Genomic DNA, 19,071 nt, shown 5'->3' on the forward strand with positions numbered 1-19,071 from the left:
CAAAAACTACTCTTACAAGCTTTCCATCCTCTATTTATACAACTAATACACTAATCTAACTAACTAGTAAGGTATTCTAGGAATTCCCTCTTTATTTAATTCAAACAACTCCTAACAACAAACCTCTTTTCTACTACCCTATGCCTACCCTATCAACATTCAACTCCATTTTTTCAGATTACAAACTTAAAATCATTGAAACCATCTTGATCATAACAACAATCATGAGAGACCAACACAATCATGCTATATCCTCAACCCAAATCCTCCATGAACTTTTTAATTATTGCTTTAACCACTGTGACTCCATCACTGGAGAAATTTAGTGCAGCCACATTGGCACCTATGGTCTGAGGTTCTAAGCCAAACCCACCAGAGCTGACATTGCTTGAGGAAGGGGAGAACAAATTGGTGGTGTTTTCATGCATTGAGGCAGCAAATTGCTTGAAATATGTGCACACAAAAGCCTCATGTTTGGAATCACTGCGAGTGCCAACTTATTAACCTGGATAAAGAAACAGAGACTTCTGCCTATGAGTAAACAGAGAATTATCAGGTCCAGAATTTACCAAACAAAGCTAATGCAATATATGAAGGGATGGAAAATGGAACATTTACATCCATATAGCATCAGGTAGGGGTCAAGTTCAAACTGCAATTGCATGTTGTTTGTTGCATAAGGCACATTATTTGAGGAAATTAAGTGAAGTGGGGAATTTACTAGCAGTGGTTCATCCTTTGAATTACAAAATATAGCCCAGAGAATGGCCCCAATGATATCCTTCATTAACCTGTAGAACGTGCGCAATCTAGTGCCCAAGATGACTTGTATAATGCAATGAAACTGAAGAAAATGTGTAGTAGTCAATAATTTGGTAATCTCTGACCCATAAATTGTAGTGAGTTCAACAAGTTCGTGATCTCGGAAATATACTTGGCAGTGACTTCAACCTGGGGCAGTTGGAAATAACTATTTGCTGCAAGTTTGTAAGTTGCAAAAAGCTACTTGGCAGTGATGTTAACCCGGGGCAACCAGAAATTTCTACTCGCTTCGAGTTTGTGCGACGTGAAAAGCTACTTGGTAATGACATTAACCGGTGACAATCAGAAATAACCATTTGCTGCAAGATTGTAAGTTGTGAAAAGTTATCTGACATTGACGTCAATCCGCGGCAATTAGAAATAACTAATTGCTGCAAGTTTGTAAGTTGTGAAAAGCTACTTGGCAGTGACGTCAACCCATCGCAACCAGAAATTTCTAATCGCTTCAAATTTGTGAGATGTGAAAAGCTACTTGGCAGTGACATCAACCGGTGACAATATGAAATAAATAATTCCTCCAAGTTTGTGAGCTTTGAAAAGCTATCTGGCAGTGACTTCAGCCCGAGGCAGTTAGAAATAACTAATTGCTGCAAGTTTGTGAGTTGTGAAAAGCTACTTGGCAGTGACGACAACCCGCGACAGTCAGAAATTGATAATTGCTTCAAGTTTGTGAGCTGCGAAAAGCTGTCAGGCAGTGACGTCAACCCCAGGCAGCGAGAAATTGCTAATTCCTGCAGGTTTGTAAGCTGAGAAATGCTTCTTGGGAGTGACATTAACCCTGGGCAGTTAGAAACTGCTAATTCCTCCATGTTTGTGGGTTTCGAAAAGCTACTAGGGAGTGATGTCAATCCGGGGCAGCAAGAAATTGCTAATTGCTTCAAGCTTGTGAGCTGTGAAAAGCTATTTGGCAGTGACACCAACTGGTGACAATTTGAAATAAGTAATTTCTGCAAGTTTGTGAGCTGCGAAAAGCTAATTGGCAGTGACGTCAATCCAGAGCAGTGAGAAATTGCTAATTGCTGCAAGTTTATGAGCTGTGAAAATTCATCTGGCAGCGACGTTAACCCGGGGCAGTCAGAAATTGCTAATTGCTTCAATATAGTGAGCTGCGAAAAGCTACTTGGGAGTGACATCAACCCGGGGCAGCCAGAAATTGCTAATTGCTTCAAGTTTTGGAGTTGCGAAAAGCTACTTGGCAATGATGCAAGCTCTCGACAAAAGCGTATAATAAGGCGCTCGAGAGAAGATAGGTGTCCTACACTGTCGGGTAATGACTTTAGTTTATCACAGTTCCCAATCAACAAAGTTCTAAGCGAAGCTAGACCTTGCAACACATTCTCCGGTAAAGACTCTATTTCTTGACAATAATCGATCTGCAATTCCTTTAGTGCATTGAGGCTGCCAACTGCATTTGGAAACACCTTCAGGTTGAAATGACTAATACGTAGGAACTTAAGACAAGGCCCATATCGTTGTGAGAAGAAAGATGCGTTTTCAATGCCTTCAACATCAAGGTATGTAATAGATGGAAGGTAAGGCAATTGGAACTTGGGGACTTTACGAATCCTTAATTCTGAAAGAAGTGGGAGCATTTCTACTTTGTTATCTCTCAACATCCTCTCTAAGTTTGGCAACCCACCCAATGTCAATTTCTTCAAGGACTTAAAAGGCTTCAGCGACACATTATCATATGAGTCATCATCAATGTAGTGCACTTCCCTCATACTATATACTTGAAGAGTAGTTAAATGTGGTAATTTACCTAGTGGAGGAAGCCCTTTACAATTAAGGCACCCATTCAGAGTAACATCAACTAAGCCTTGGAGAAGTGAGGGATTTCTCATCCAACTGGGAAATCGTATCCCCTGGTAACCATTCAGCTCCAAACTCTTGAGATTAGAGTGAGGTTGAAGGGCTTCAAGTATACTTCTGGCATCAACACCAGCACCCTGTGAATTTGCATTTCCATCCCATGAGAAGCATAAGCAATTCAAATATTTCTTACCAACCAAATTAGATTGCCTGGCATCTGATTCACTTTTGACATTCTCAAGGCCTCTAATGTGTAGCTTGCCTCCTAGTTGTAAGTCATGTAACTCTGCTAAGCCAAATCCCGGCCTCGAATCTACAATGAAAGTACTCAATGTCTTCAGACATTTCAACTTCCCAATATTGGGGGGCAATGCTACTAATTTGTCACATCTTTTAATGACAAGGTGTCTTAGATCTTGTAACTGCGTCAAGTGTTGGGGCAGACAATTTAGAGAAAGACAACTTTCCAGTTTCAGAATTTGCAATTTCTGCAACTGACAAAGAGATTCAGGCAAGGTTGTGATGTTACTCCTATATATGTGCAGGTACCTCAAATGTGTTAAATTCTCGAGTGCTGAGAATTCATAAGCACCCCTAGTCTGTAATGCTCGAAGATGACTAAATGGTGGAATCTGACTTGGTGTCACAAGCCACGAATCAATCTCAAGAAAAGTCCGTAGGGATTCAACATTCTTGAAGGCAGACATGTCGAGGAGTTTGCTAGAACTTAGGCAACCCATATGGTGAACTCTACTTGACAAATTAGTCAATTCTTCAGCCTTAGAAACCTTGCATTCTGCCCCCATAATAGACTGAGCAAGATCATGGAACAGATCATGTATTTTGAATGTAATGTCACCAGTAGCATCAGTCTCAACTTCTTGAAAAAATGATCTCTGGTATAATTCATTCCACACTTCATAACCAACATCCTCCACTTCCAAGTTTTCTGTGGATTGAATAAATCCATTCGCCATCCATAGATGAATCAATTGTTCCTTCCCAATTTTAAAACCTTTAGGGAAAATGGCGCAAAAGGAAAAGCATTGCCTTGCTGGTAAACTCAAATTAAAATAACTTAGTCTCAAAGCAGGCATGATGTGCTTATCATCTTGTATATCCCATAACTTACTATTCTTGATATTGAGCCATTGATTTTCCTCCCTTTTAGTGCTTAAAAGGCTTCCCAATGCTCTGGATGCAAGAGGTGAACCCGCACATTTTCTTGCGATTTCCATGCCTATTGCTACAAGCTCTTCACACTCTTCGTTGTTCGGTCCAAATGCATGATGTTTGAACAATGACCAATTGTCATCATTTGATAAACCCGACAATTTATGAGAATAGCATGTTCCTGTGAGGGATGCAACATTATTAAGTCGAGTAGTGACCAAAATAGAAGCGCCTTTTGTCCCATTCCCACATTGCAGCAAAGACTTCAACTTGTTCCATTTGTCTTGATTTTCATTCCAGACATCATCTAGAACAAGTAAATACTTTTTACTTTGCAACACTTTTTGGACTTTTTTTCCAATTGCTTCAAGAGTTGAGAGGTTGCAGCTTTCTTCTGTGATGGATTCTAAGATGGATTTTAGGATTCTTGTGATTTGAAAATCATCAGAAACACAAACCCAAATTTTCAATTCAAAATGGGTTAAGCGGTCGTCCTTGAAGACTAATTGAGCAAGTGTTGTTTTCCCAAGTCCACCCATGCCAACAATGGGATAGATTGAGAGTTCTTCATTCTTACTTGCATGGTTGATAAGAAAGTCAATAATCATCTCTCTATCTTTATCTCTTCCATAAACTATTTCTTCACTGATGGCTGAGGTAGTCTGGCGCCATTCTTCAACTTGTGGTTGCCTCTCTATGATGATTGTAGCGGGACGAAATTCAAACTTGCGCCTTTCTTCATCAATAACATCAAATCTATGAGTAATCTCATTCATCCTCTTTCCAATGTTAATACGGTAGAGAATGTTTGAAGGATGGAAACGGGTTAACCACCCACACAATCCAAGGCTTTCAGTTTGGAAAGGTTGGATTGAAGAGTCCTCCAATATATCATCTACAACAAGTGCAGCATCAGTTAGCTTCTGTAGCCAAAGCTTAACAGCATTGTTGGTCACTTGTTGTTCCTCTGCATCTAAGAGGACAGCACGGATTTCAGTCAGATATCGATTTAGCTTTTCAGCCTGTTGGTGTACCGACCAATACATTGCAGCCTCTTGCTGGATAAAAGTGCTTAAACTTTTAAGCACGGTTAGGAGTAAAGCTTCTGCCATTTGGTAAGTGAAGCTGAATTATTAGAAGGAATGAAAGGTTGGAATTGAAGGAATAGGATGATGGATGTGCTAAACCATGAAATGAAAGTTAGTATAAATAATAGAGTGACTTACCAATTACTTTGATGATTGTAAATTCTACACCAGCGAGATCTACCTTTCAATTGCTTTGGGAATATAATGTTGCTGTTGGTAACGTGCAGTGAAGTCAACCGCTAAGGACACCACTTTGGAGATATTAAGGAATCTCATCCTTCTTCAGACATGAACATGATGTTCCCCTAAATAATGGAGGCTTCACATGGCTTTTAAGATATTATTAGACTCTCCTAAAACTGATCATACCAGCCAATTTTCAATTGAACCGTATTGGTCATACTGGTCATACCGGCCAATTTTTATTTAACATTAATTTTTAATGAAAATAAAATAATAATATTGGTTTTTTATTGATTTTCAAGATTAATGTTAATATATTATATATGATATCTAATTTCGTCGGTATATTATTTAATGTTAGCCACCAGTTGAACCGCTATACCACTGTATCAGTATCCTAAATGATTTAATAACTGGTACGATATTAATAACACTCAGCAAAACAATAAAATAATAAATATTTTTATCCTTTTATTTATAATGGGATATTACTTTTACTCTTAAAATTAAAAGCAAAACATGAATTTCTCTTTCTAATACTTTGAGATAAAAAATTTCCTTTTCTCTACAAATATATATAGAATTTTGATTCAATTCTTTAAACTTTTATTTATATTTTAATCCTTATATTTTAGAATATTCTGCAAATTGTACATATTATTAGTTTTAGATGAAAAATATTAACGTGACTAACAAAGGTCACATCACCACTGTCACGTGTTTCATACTGATTTGGTTTTATTTGTTTGGATTTTAATATGTATAAATTAAGTTGTTTTGATTTCCATCCTTCTGAATTTACTAGTTTATATTTTAGTCTCAAAATATCAAATTTGGATATATATTTTTGTTGGGTGTTATTTTATTTGTGTGTGCTTTAAATTGGTTATTTAACACTTCTAGGTACATGACTATATAGACTTTAGTTCAATATTATGATTGGAATGAAACATTATTTGCACAATGACATAGTTATTTACTATTTTAATTAGTTTTTTTCATATTATTTACAAATTATAATTTTTTATTCTAAAATTTCCTTATTTCATTTAAAGCATGGCAATGTCCAAATTAACCAATAAACAATGAATATACCACACTATCCAAAAATCTGCTAAGCCAAATTTTGGCATCGACTCCACAATGAATATACTAAATATCTTCATACATTTTAACTTCCCAATTCTGGTTGGGAATGCTACTGATGTGTAACATCTTTTAATGACAAAATGTCTTGGATTTTGTAACCATGTCAAGTGTTGGGGCACACAATTAAGAGAAAAATATTCTTTCGGTTTCATAATTTGCAATTTCTGCAACCGACACAGAGATTTGTGTAAGGTTATGATGTAATTCCTATATATGCAAGTATCTCAACCGTGTCAAATTCTGAAGTGTTGAGAATTCATAAGCACTCATAGTTTATAATGCTCAAGTAGAACTATAAGATGGAACTTGGCCTTGTGTACGAAAATAACAAGGATCAATTTGAAGAAAAGTCCATATGGACTTAACATCCTTGAAGAAAGACATATTGAGTTTGTTAGAACTTATGCAACCCATATGGTGAACTTTACTTGACAAATTAGTCAAGTCTTCAACCTTAGAAACTATGCATTCTTTCCCCACAATAGACTGAACAAGATCGTGGAATAGATATGTATCATAAATGTAATGTTACCAAAAGCATCATTCTCAACTTCTTGAAAGAATGATCTCTAATACAATTCATTCCACACCTCATTACCAACATCCTCTACCTACAAATTACCTCTACATTAAATAAACCCATTTTCCATCCAAAGATGATTTAGTTGTTCCTTCTTCATTTCAAAATCTTTAGGAAAAATGGTGTATAAGGAAAAGCATTATCTTGATGGTAAACTCAAATTAAAATAGCTTAATCTCATAGCAGGCATAATTGTGATTATCCTTGGTATATCCAAAACTTAAAATAGCCAATATTTTTTGTTGCTCTTATTGTATATGTTGCTACCTGATACTCTCGATACAAGACAAGATGAAGATACATATCAGATTATTGACGTCTTTCTCAACCATGCAAGTAATAATAAAGAGCTTTTGAATCTATCTCATTGTTGGCATGAGTGGACTTGGGAAAACAATACTTGCTCAATTTGTCTTCAAGAATGAACAATTAACCCATCATTTTAACCGAAAATTTGGGTTTGTGTTTCTGATAATTTTCAAATCATGAGAATAATACATTACATCTTAGAATCCATCACATGAGAAAGCTGTAATCACTCTACTCTTGAAGCAAAGGTAAAAGAAAGTCCAAGAACTACTGCAAAGTAAAAAGTGTATATTCTATATGATTTCTTGAATGAAGATCAAGTCATATGGAACAAAAGTCTTTGTTGCAGTTTGGGTGTGGGATAAAAGGCGCTTTCTAAGACTGATATTTTCGGCCATATGATATTTAAGATACATGATCTTACCTAGTCTATTATGGGGGAAGAATGTGTGTTTTCTAAGACCGAAGACTTGACTAATTGTTGAGTAGAATTCACCATATGAGTTGTTTAAGTTCTATCACATTCCTCAACATGTCTGCCTTCAAGGATGTTAAGTCCCTACGGACTTTTCTTAAAATTTAATCATGGGATTTTGATACGCAAAAGGTTCCAATTTTTATTCTCTTTGAGTATTATAGACTAGAGGTGCTTATGAATTCTCAATGCTCCTGAATTTGATACATTCGAGGTATCTGCATATATATATATATATGAGTCACATTAAAACCATCGTTAATCTCTTTGCCGATTGTAGACATTACAATTTCTGAAAATTGAAGGTTGTATTTCTCTTAATTCTCTGCCCTAATACTTAACACAACTAAAAGATCTAAGACAACTTATTATTAAAAGATGTGACAATTAGTAGCAATGCCCCTAGGATTGTGAAGTTAAAATGTTTGAAGACATTGAGTACTTTCAATGTGTATTCGAAGGCAGGGTATGGCTTAGCAAAATTACACGACTTATAGCTATGAGGCAAGCTACACATTATAGGCTCGATAATATCAAAAGTGAATCAGAAGTCAGACAAGCTAATTTAGTTAGTGTGGACATCCAATTTCGTTCAAATTCTTTTTTTAAAAATTCCAAGAAATCCAAGGAATGGGTCGTAATTAAACACAACACACTCACAGGACATAACAACAACAGTAACGAAAGAAAAAGGGCACAACAAATACCAGTAGAAGAGTCGCCATGTTTCCCTATATTTCCGCAAACCAATAGGATCTGAAGGTGTACATGGAACCACCAGCGGCTAGAGCCGTGGCCTATGGATCCCGGTTGAACCCCATGGACGGAATAGACTCACAATGTGTCCTGTTCTATCTCTGTAATACAGGCAAGACAATGAGGTTTGCCTTCACCCATGACTCTTATCTTTATCGCAGCAGTTCATTTCATTTGTTATTATTTCTTTATTTTTATTCAGGTACATATTTGTTTACTTAATAATCTGTTTTATGTGTTTTTACTTTTTATGTTTATTATTTGATGAGATCTAAATATGTATACATGTTATGTGTTTTTTATGATAACATGTTAATTTCATTATCCTTTTTTCATGTGAATAATGTGATCTAGACCAATGTTAACTTTTCTTTATTACTTTGGATATAAATATTAATATTTCATAACAATTATCTTATATTCAAAAACTAAAATTAATTAAAATCAATACAACAATTTTTATCCAGGAACTACATTTTCCACATTGCACCTAGGATAAATAGGACAAGATAAACTCTTGCAAAAAAGAAAAATAAAAATATAATTTTTTTTTAATAAATAATCATTTGATTTAATAAGCTTTAGGGTAACTAATTTCATGCGACTATTACGGGCCGTTTAATAACAGCGATTGGTGTGCATATCTTCCTTGATCCGCAACCGACTTCTGAGCCCAAAATTCTCATTCAAAGACCAATTATTTCCAATATTTGGGAATAAAAGAATTTTTCTACGTTTTAATCACAAAAACGTGGTGGTGACTCCAATTGGTTGTATAACCGTGTTCGACCGAAAATTGGGGTGCAAAAGTTTGTATGAAAAAATTGAATCGCTTATGTTTCTTATGGGATGCAAATGCTAATTCAGAGAGAACTTATGCTCATAGTATGCTTGAAGCCCTCCATTCTCACTCTAATCTTAAGAGTTTAGAGTTGAATGGTACATTGGATACAATTTCCGAGTTGGATGAGAAATCCTCACTTTTCCAAGGTTTAGTAATTGTTACTCTCGAAATGTGCTTCAATTTTCAAGGGCTTTCTCCACTTGGTAAACTATCACATTTATCAACTCTTCAAGTATCTGGTATGTGGGAAGTGAAGTACATTGATGATGACTCATATGAAGATGTTTAATTGCTTTTAAGTCCTTGAAGAAATTGACAATAGTTTGCCAAACTTAGAGAGGGTGTTGAGAAATAAAGGAGTAGAAATTTTCCCACTTCTTTTAAAATTAATGATTGATGAAGTGTTAAAGTTTTAATTGTTGTAACTTCCGCCGTTTATTATGTACCTTCATGCTTATGGGATTGAAAACTTGGCTTTCTTCTCATAAAGGATTGTGCCTCATCTTAAGTTTCTACATATTTGTGAAATAAAATCTTTTCCAAAATATTTGTTGCAAGGTATAACTTTCCTCTGTACTTTGAATATTATGGACGGTCATAAATTAAGATCATTATTCGATAGTATGGGATACCTATCTTGTCTTAAGCACCTTATTATTTGCTTTTGTGACAAGCTATTATTTCTGCCAAAGTTGTCTTTCACAACTCACAAACTTGAAGCAATTAGTAAATTTTCACTGCCCCCGATTAAGGTTACTATCAAGTACTTTTTCATAGCTCACATTCTTGTAGAAATTACAAATTTGTTATTACCATACATCTTTTGTAAACCTCAACCGAAATGTCCTCCATTTGCATATGATTTTTTTTATTAACACGAATGCATTAAAATTATAAATCATTCATGTTTTATGAAAATATCACAAGCCACAAATGCTTATGTCTTGAATAGTTACATATATTTTTGTATCTATCCGGGTTTTTGTTAATAACAAGTATGATTTAAGCTATCTAGTAGGGAGGAAGAAGGAAAAACCAAAATACATAAACACATGCAAAGTGAGACAATATGAAATATTGATATAGATATTGTTTGCCCCAATAAGAAGCTACAAAAGCCAAGTATAATGGAGTAAGGGTGAGATTAAGAACCTATGTTGTGAGACTTATTGAGGATGATGCTTTTGAAGACTCATTGTCATGTCCTTATTCCCTTTCCTCTTCATGGAAGAAATGACCTGAAAATATTTTCTCCTTAACTTCTTGTTTAGCTACACAACAACAAAAGCTAACAAACATATTTAGTATATTGTCAAAATTGAGGATGCAAAATGTTAATAGTTTAAAAATTAAGGATTGAAATGAAAGAAAAGAGCCACAAAGATATAATAATTTTCAGTTTTCAATCTCAATGTTCATTTTTTAAAATATTATAGGACTAGGATTAAAGCAACAATGGAAGATATCAATCTAAAAAAAATAATTGCAAAAGAAAAATCAAGCAATTAAAAGAGAGAAAAAATAACAAACAAATTGGTGGAATTCTTCTAGTTATTTGGTCTTATAAGAATTACTTTATGAACAAAATGAAACACACTAACAATGAAAGTGTCTTGAAGAGCAAAGAAAGATAAAAGAACTAACAATGAAAGTGTCGTGAAGAGGAAAGAAAGATAAAAATACTAATCATGAAAGTGGCGTGAAGAGCAAAGAAAAATTAAAAAACTAATCAAGAAAGTGGCTTGAAACACACTAACAATAAAAGTGTGGGAAAATTGTTTTAATAATTAATTTAGCATTATATTACTTTTATAAATTAATCAGGACGATTTGAATATATTAACTCCTAAGTGATTTAAGATGATTTATTTTGTTTTGGTCCTATTAGAAGAATATTATTGTACATTCTAAAATACTAAAATCGTATTTGGTGGATTATTTATATTTATAATGCTTGATGTCTTAGTATTACTTTAGTATAGTATTCCCAAAATTGGCATCTCAGATTTTGATAGTAATGCATAAAAAGACATTTGTTGTTGAGTGTAAAAATTATAAATAAGATTATAATCACTTTAGTCAATTATTAAAAAAATTCATTTTTTATACAAAAAGCTTTCTACAATACCCTCAATACTATGTATTTTGTATTAATTAAAGAAAGACAGTTATGCTGAAAATTGGTAGTTTTAAATTAAAAATTAAGTTCATGGAGTTATTCATTTGCAAACCATGAAAGTAGGTGGTTCAAGTACATGTTTGATTTTCCTTAAGTAACGTTAGGTTCGAGTTTTGTGGATGAAAAAATATTCGCTGAAAGATTTACTTCATATGAATGTTTCCATCTTGAACAAGATTATCTCCAATGTGATAATACATGTGAGAAACAAATAGCAATAGGAGATGTAAAATCTCATTAAATTCAGATAAATTAAATTGGTCAAAGTCAAGGTTTGATATTGTTGAGTGGAAGCAAACAGAAACTTCCAAAATTAAATTACTTCTTTACGGTAAGGACAGATACCTTTGTATTAAAAAAGATCTTCCAGCTAGAGAGAAAAGAGAAGCTCTGAATTTTATATGTTGTACCTCTAATGTGAAGGGAGGGAGATCGCATGTTCAAATGGTGTTTTATTCTATGTTTCAAGCCAATTGGAATAGTCTGTTTTATTATTTTTTGCTTTAAAATTTTTTATTTTATCCACGTGTTAATATATGATTGGCTTAAGACAGGGAATGAGACACATTTTGGGACAAGTGATCCCCATCCAATGTGAAGGGTGTGTTTTAACAATTGGAACCAAAAGCTCTTTAATTTTTGGTCAAATAAACTGATTAGTTGGCTTAGAATGCTATCAAGAGTCTTGCCAAACACACTCATTGTTCAATTTCATTTTGTTTTGCCCACCGTGTTTGGTTGTTGTTGATAAAAAAAACTAAGTGGGCTCTTAAGCAACCAAATTTTAGTTGCTATAACAATAACCACAATGATGATAGAAGTATCCAAGGAATAGAAAAGAGATGATGACTAGAAAAGAGTGTAAATAACTATATATGATTAAAGAAGACCTCTAATCCTAATAGCACATGACCCTTGGGAAGAATAGAGCAACCACAAAAACAAACTCAAAATATGCACTGTCTGAGGTAGTATCAAATTAATGCCAGATATCATCAATATTTTTGGAATGGCTAGTTTCCTGTGTAGGACTCTACTCCAAAATCTAGAATCATACTACAACATTATAATCTCTAAGAAACAAAATTGGGGATTCCACCTCATTTGGACATCCACTTTTTTGTAGGGCAATAAACACTTCAAAGGTATTGAACTTGTATTCTATTTGTTTACTTTCCACCAATTCTTTGCATATTCTTGAAGACAATTAAGACTTCAAAGGTATTAAGCTTGAATTCTCAGTTTGCCCCTCTCCCTCCAATTCTTTGCAACTTTAGGAAATAATAATTCAAAGGTATTGAGCTTGTATTCGCTCTCTATTTTCTTCCCACCAATTCTTTGCATGTACCTCTCCAAATTTTTCCCGGCTGCACAAGAGTTGAGAAATTGTCAAATCAAAAGTTTAATGATTTTTCCTACCCTCAGTTGAAATTTTTAATCAAATCTATCAACATGGAATTTATACATCTGTGCTTGTGTATGATTCTCCAATTCCATTATTGGACCAGAGTATATGTTCCTAGGATAACCATGTTGTTGAGAAAAAGGCAATAAGGAGCATGTTCTGGACATGCATATATTACATTACCTGAACCTCACACGCCGAAGCTCCCGCGTGCCATCACCTAATTGCCTTATTGTAATGTAGACTCCAGGTTGGTCTTGTTCAATCCACTCAGCCTCTACCTCACTGGCATTGCTAATAGAAGGCTCGTCTCGAGAAGAGGTGGTTGTCCTTGATGCTTCCATGGATGACCCTGCATGAAATTCTGCCCCACCACTTTGACTACAAGGTTCAGTGGGATTATATCCTCTGATTGCTGAAGGTTTACAGTGACTCCTTGGTGTCCAATCCCTGTTCAACGATGAGTTCATGGGGCTCTCTCTTGCAGATGTCAATCTTGAGTAAGTAGAATCTCTTGGCTGTTCATGAAAACAATGTACATAAATAAATATTGGATCAAATATTGTTTGTTGGGTGAAACATGAACCTTGTTTATGGCAGTCCCTTCTTATAATGATAGAAGTCAAGTTAGGTGTTATTACTGTTTTTCATGCAAAATAACAAGGATTTTGGAAATGTTGTCTTCATACATGATATGGGTGGAGAAGTTGTAGATTACCTCATCCTCAGATCTTGAAGGAGTGTTGAGAGCTTGTCGATTGAATCTCTGCACGTTGTAAAGTTCCATGATGCGGTCGTAATTTTCACCCCACCATTTTTGAGCTTCCCATTTGTTGAACATCTCCCGGCTTCAAATTCAAATGCTAAGTATTGTCAGTCTTAGATCCTACAGGATAATTAAGTCTTTAACAACTAAATTCTCATATATTTTGTATAAGATAAGGCCTCAAAGGTAGATAACCTATCACAACTTTGTACATGTTGCACCTAAATCTTTAGGCTTCCACTCTGAAACTCCTCACATCATACAGAATAGAGTTACTCCAGCAATTTATGATCAATTAGTTTCAATAGGCTTAATATTTTAACGGTCATTGGTCGGTATAAAGAAACAAACATCTACCAGGCACACTTTGGCCACCTTTCGAAGGTTCGATTTTTTAGTGGCACACTAAACTAACAATGTAAAACCTTAGGCCAAGACTTGTCATCTCTTAAAATACCTGAACCGAATTCTCTTGAGGTCATTTCCCCCATTAGGTAGAGACACAAATGTAATGTGAACCCCTGGCTCCACTTGTGCCATCCACTCCTTGGCTTCACCCTCATCTTCCAACACAACGTCACAGACCGATAATGATGCTGCCGAGTCACGCTTTCTGTCACCACTAAATCCCCCGATATATTTACCACCAGGATGATTGGAGCTAGTGAAGTCCCAAGCAGGAGTTGAGCTAGAGCTTGCGCCTCCAATATAGGGGTATGGAACCCCTTCTGAGATGGTGTCAAAGTCAGGATATGGTCTTTGTCCTTTCTTGTAGGTACTGCTGGACCCTGTGCATGGTTTGCACTGCTTGTAAGCCCCTGAAAACTTCAGTGCCATATCCTTGATCTATATATGCAGAATAGATTTGCATTAATGGCCATTATGCAAAATAAAGTTCATTTAGTTATAAAAATATAACAAATCATTTCACCAATGTATAATTTAAAAGAGGAACATCCCTTTCAGTTGAACATGCTAATTTAAAATAAATATTCCTTGTTTTATCATTAGCAATCATATTGTCATAGGCAACTGCACTAAACTGTCTCAAAAAATATTCTATCATATATTAATTACCACTTTACTAGAGTAATAAAATACAAATAATGCTATCAAATTAGCTAAATAATACCAACGAGATGTTGGTGTAGTGGTGTAAGGCTCTACTAGATCTCTAAGTATTGTACTAAGCCAAATGTTCGATTCTTAGGAATGACTTGAGAGTATACCCTTAATTATACAAAAAAATAGCTAAATAATCCATCGATATACATCTGGATTTCAACAAAGCAAAATAGCAGAAGTGTTTTTCAAATGTCAAATATGGAAGGAGTGAAGAAACCAAGTCCAAGTTCTGAAATATAAATTAGAAAGAATGTATTGATGAAAGTGGATGCAGTCTAAGGTTTTAGGCTTAGGTCATTTTCAAAGTTCAAAGGACAATGCAATGCCTTTACAGCTAGCTAGGGTGGTGGAGCATGTACTTAGGTAGAGAATACAAGTGGATGGCAACAACAAAATCCCTAAACGTAAAAGTCCATTATAGGAAGTTAGGAAACATATATATAAACTGTGTACCTCCAATGCAAAGCATTTCCTATTTGTAGAAATTTCCAACAACATATGTCCAAATAGTACTGCTCAAAATTTTCACATAATCCAGAATCATTGGGTTCAAAGTGATCAGTACTGGCATCACAAAAAATCTCACAAACCTATTCCAACAATTCAAGCAAGATCCCCCATCTTGTTAAAAAGTTGAGCCTAGCCTAAAATTGCAAGTAACATTGACTGAGAAGAAGTCATAACAAGACGATAAAGGTAACTAAATAGCAAATAATGGGAGTTCAAAGAGAGGCTTTTGTTATTATTTTTATTATTAGTATTACCAATATAAATTGTAAAGGGGGTTAAAAAGCGAATAGTTACTACTACTGAATATCAATATACTATATTCTACCATAAAATAACCCAAGCTTGATCACACCAACGATTTACTTTTCTGCTAATAAATGCCAAAATATATTGCTTTGCAAGATAATAGTAGCTTTTGAAAAACAGAGGGTCGACAAAATTTCAAGGATGGGCCACACCAACGATAAGAATATAGCATACCCTTCTGTGCAAGTCACCTTTTCCCATCACTAACTTAACAGCTTAATGTTGAACATGTACCTAATGCTGCTCTTGTCATCACAATAAAATATTTGACCAAGCCAAATATTGCTTTTACTTTCAAAATTAAAATCATTAGACTTAAGCTAAGGTAATCACTATAAATTAATAATGCCAAAGTATTTTAGAGTGTATTACACTATTACTCCTTTGTTTGAAGTTAAAATTACGCACGTGAGATGCGAAAAAATTGCTTGACAGCATAAAATTTGATTCAAACTACATTGCACCTCTATTGCAATCATATAAGTGTCTAAAGCGTACCAAGAACGTACTTGACAAGTTGGTTCCATAGTTTAAATAAATAAATAAATGGAACAGTACATGTGAGGAAGTGGACCATCCATCAACAGCTAAAGTAGACAAAAACACAACATAGCTACGTCATCCTAAACCAAAAGGAAAATGGTAGTTCCCTACATTTTATATTGATGAATTATGCGAATATAGATATAACTTACAAAATGTCTACCTATAAGACACTGGTCTAGTGGTATAAGGTTCCGTTAGATTCTCGATGACCAAAAAGTCAATCCTTCAATTCATGTGAGCGACACTTATTAGGAAGGGCAACCACGAACCACAGAAGGGATTAATTCCGAGATACTTTTGGTAGTAACAAAGAAAACAACTTCAACCTAGATAATGTATGTACATAATATTTACAAACTTATATGATATATGAAAAAGTATGTGCATATGAATATGGAAATTGGAAACCAAAACAATCCCCAATAGATACAATGTGTTAATGATGCAAAAATTCTAAAATACTCTATGTAGATTGTTTATTGGTATTATAATCATTCAAATATAATATAATACTAATACTTTAGATATAGACATATTGAAGAACGTCTGGGTATGTATGTAGGCCGTATTATAGGTAGATGTGGAGGTGAAAGATTCCTAGAGTGGTCCCAAAACCAAATCAGGACCCAATGGGATTGGTTTTGTTTGTTTTCACCAAGATGGAAAAAGAAGCTACAAAAGCCAAACTTGTAGGTGTAGGAAGAGAAAAGAGTGACAGAAAAAGAGTAACCTGCGTTGTGAGGCTTTTGACGGCTGTTCTTGGCGTGCCACCCTCACGGGCTTCTTCTTCCTTTTCTTCTTCTGTTTGCTTCGTACAAGATATGCATGTAAACATCTTTACTACTTACCCCTTTTCCCTTTTACCTACACAACAACTAAATAGACATGCTCTTATGGTTAATTAAATTCAGTTCAATGAAATTGTGCAAACAACTTGGAAATAAAGTGTTGGAATAGGAAAAATTATTGCCTTGTCTATGAATATGTTGTCTTCCAAATTATTGGACCGGCATCATTGTTCCAAGGACCATGCAACAAGTTTTAAATAGATAATAAATAGAGAATAATATATCTCATACTCTAAGGAGATAAATTATATCCTCTAGCAAATAAAATGATGACATGTGTTATATTTAATTATTTTCTAAAAAAATATTTTTAAAACTAAACAAAACAGTATATATATCATATTTTTACTTGTTGAATGAGATAAATTATCTCACATTCTCTGCCAATGAGAAAAGGTCATTGAATAAAACAATGGTGTAGAAGTAAAAAAAGAGTGATATGGAATAGTTAAGTTGGAAGGGGAAAGCAACAAAATTAAGAGCTGTAGCAATTAAGTGTAGAATGCAACTAATGAAAAATTAAATGGACTATAATAATGATCATAATGATAACAATATCTTCTTTCACGGAAAACAAAATGGTTCTAAGCAATAAAACAAAAAGGAAAAGCAATATCTTCAATGAGGCTCGGGATCAGAGCAGGAGCTAAATCAAGCGATCTCAAAACCCAAAAAGAAGGGAAAAGAGAAATAAAGGAGTGAATAGTGAATTCAAAAATTAGAGAAAGAAACAAAATGGTGACAAATGCAAAAAGCTCCTTCATGAGGTAACAAAGAAATTGAAAATAATAAAGAATGATAGTGTGCTCCAAGCAGAAGTTTCTGACACACACTCTATAACCATAAATCATACTAAACCATTAAGAAACACTGATTCTCCTCTCTCTTTATCTTTCTTTTGGGTAAATCACAATCAATCCCCCTTCTCCAAGACAAAAAGGCTTCTCACTGACACAACTTAATTCTGATATCATAAATAAACAAATAAATAATTACATAATCACCAAGGTGTTGGTCTAATGATGTAAAATCTTACTGAATCTCTAAGTTTAATGATTCGATTATTAGGAATGGCACATGTTGGGAGGGGCAGCTACGAACTTCGAAGGAATTAGTTCATTGTCCAAAAAAATGAAAGTTATCATTTGTAGTACCAAAAAAAAGAACGGATTATAATTAATAACTTGAACTAATTTGGATTAAGTGTTTAGTAAATCTAATATTTTTGGATCATTGTTAATGTGAAATAGGTACTATTTTACTTCTCTAAACAATGTCTTTGTCCTTGGGACACCGTTAACATCCTCAGTTTCAAAAACAAACAAAAATGAGAGTGAATGAGAATGGAATGAATGCATTGTCGGGATATGAGAAGAGGGGGCAAAGAGACAGAAGAAAGAGAATGGTGGGGATGGATTGATGAAGAAGAATTCCATTCCACAATGCTTTTATTTATTTTACTGAAAAAGTTCTGTCATTACTATTACACTATTACTATTCGAAAACGACTTACCAAGAAAAAAATCTCTCAACTATTTCTTCTTCTTCTTCCTTTTCCTTCTCTCTCACACACACACCAATCTCCCACACTGTTTTGCTTTCAGCTTCTGCTCTTTTTTCTGATTCTTTCTTCTCCAGGTATATGAAGCACCACAACAAGATCTTCTACTTTTCAAAACAAGCTGAACAATAAGTGTAGATTTTGTTAATAATTTACTTGCTACAAATGTGGGAGCTGAAAAAACACAAAATGCCAGCAATGTATCATGTTAGAGAGCAAAAAAATTGAAAACAAAGAAACACATGTACAAACAAAATGGATTCTTGAACTTACTTGTTATGAGAAGCTGCTTGAAAAAGCTAGAATGTATTTACAAAGATAAGGAGTATAATGTCGGCGATATATTGAGGTGAGGACGATATTTTGGTGAATTGGAAGAGCAAAGAAGGAGAGAGTTTTTCAGAGAAGAGAAGAAGGAGAAAGCTTTTGAGGTTCTGGTATTTATATTGAAAGTGTAATGGGGTGAAGCGGAGTTGACGGCGTCTGGTTAAACCGTTGAGATTGACGGAAAATGTTTCCCAAAAAAACAAGGAGACATTTGGGCCTACATGTTTGGTTTTAGCAAAGATATATTCTTCTAAATCATATTTCACACTAATAAAAATATATTAATTAAAAATATTAACATTTATTA

The 19,071-nt window shown here is 34.4% G+C and overlaps 2 protein-coding genes across 5 annotated transcripts; both read right to left on the reverse strand.

Moving 5' to 3' along the window:
• Positions 26 to 4,921, reverse strand: LOC109349044 (putative disease resistance protein RGA3). 2 transcript variants are annotated; one of them, XM_019589684.1, is made up of 2 exons: positions 748 to 4,921; positions 26 to 505 (listed from the first exon to the last, which is right to left on the reverse strand). In XM_019589684.1, the coding sequence occupies exon 1, from the start codon at positions 4,917 to 4,919 to the stop codon at positions 906 to 908; it is 4,014 nt and encodes a 1,337-aa protein (XP_019445229.1). In that variant the 5' UTR covers positions 4,920 to 4,921; the 3' UTR covers positions 26 to 505; positions 748 to 905. The 2 variants fall into 2 exon arrangements, with proteins under 2 accessions (XP_019445229.1, XP_019445228.1); XM_019589683.1 differs by having other exon boundaries at positions 619 to 4,921.
• Positions 12,302 to 18,913, reverse strand: LOC109349045 (protein BREVIS RADIX-like). Of its 3 annotated transcripts, XM_019589686.1 has the most exons (8): positions 18,711 to 18,913; positions 18,390 to 18,611; positions 17,832 to 17,833; positions 16,759 to 16,903; positions 13,999 to 14,387; positions 13,494 to 13,623; positions 12,959 to 13,293; positions 12,302 to 12,737 (listed from the first exon to the last, which is right to left on the reverse strand). In XM_019589686.1, exons 4-8 carry the CDS (start codon positions 16,861 to 16,863, stop codon positions 12,659 to 12,661), a joined length of 1,038 nt encoding a protein of 345 aa, XP_019445231.1. In that variant the 5' UTR covers positions 16,864 to 16,903; positions 17,832 to 17,833; positions 18,390 to 18,611; positions 18,711 to 18,913; the 3' UTR covers positions 12,302 to 12,658. The 3 variants fall into 3 exon arrangements, with proteins under 3 accessions (XP_019445231.1, XP_019445232.1, XP_019445230.1); XM_019589687.1 differs by lacking the exon at positions 17,832 to 17,833 and having other exon boundaries at positions 18,390 to 18,558; XM_019589685.1 differs by lacking the exon at positions 17,832 to 17,833.

This window comes from Lupinus angustifolius, chromosome LG06 (assembly GCF_001865875.1).
Source record: "Lupinus angustifolius cultivar Tanjil chromosome LG06, LupAngTanjil_v1.0, whole genome shotgun sequence".
Classification (NCBI taxonomy): domain Eukaryota; kingdom Viridiplantae; phylum Streptophyta; class Magnoliopsida; order Fabales; family Fabaceae; genus Lupinus; species Lupinus angustifolius.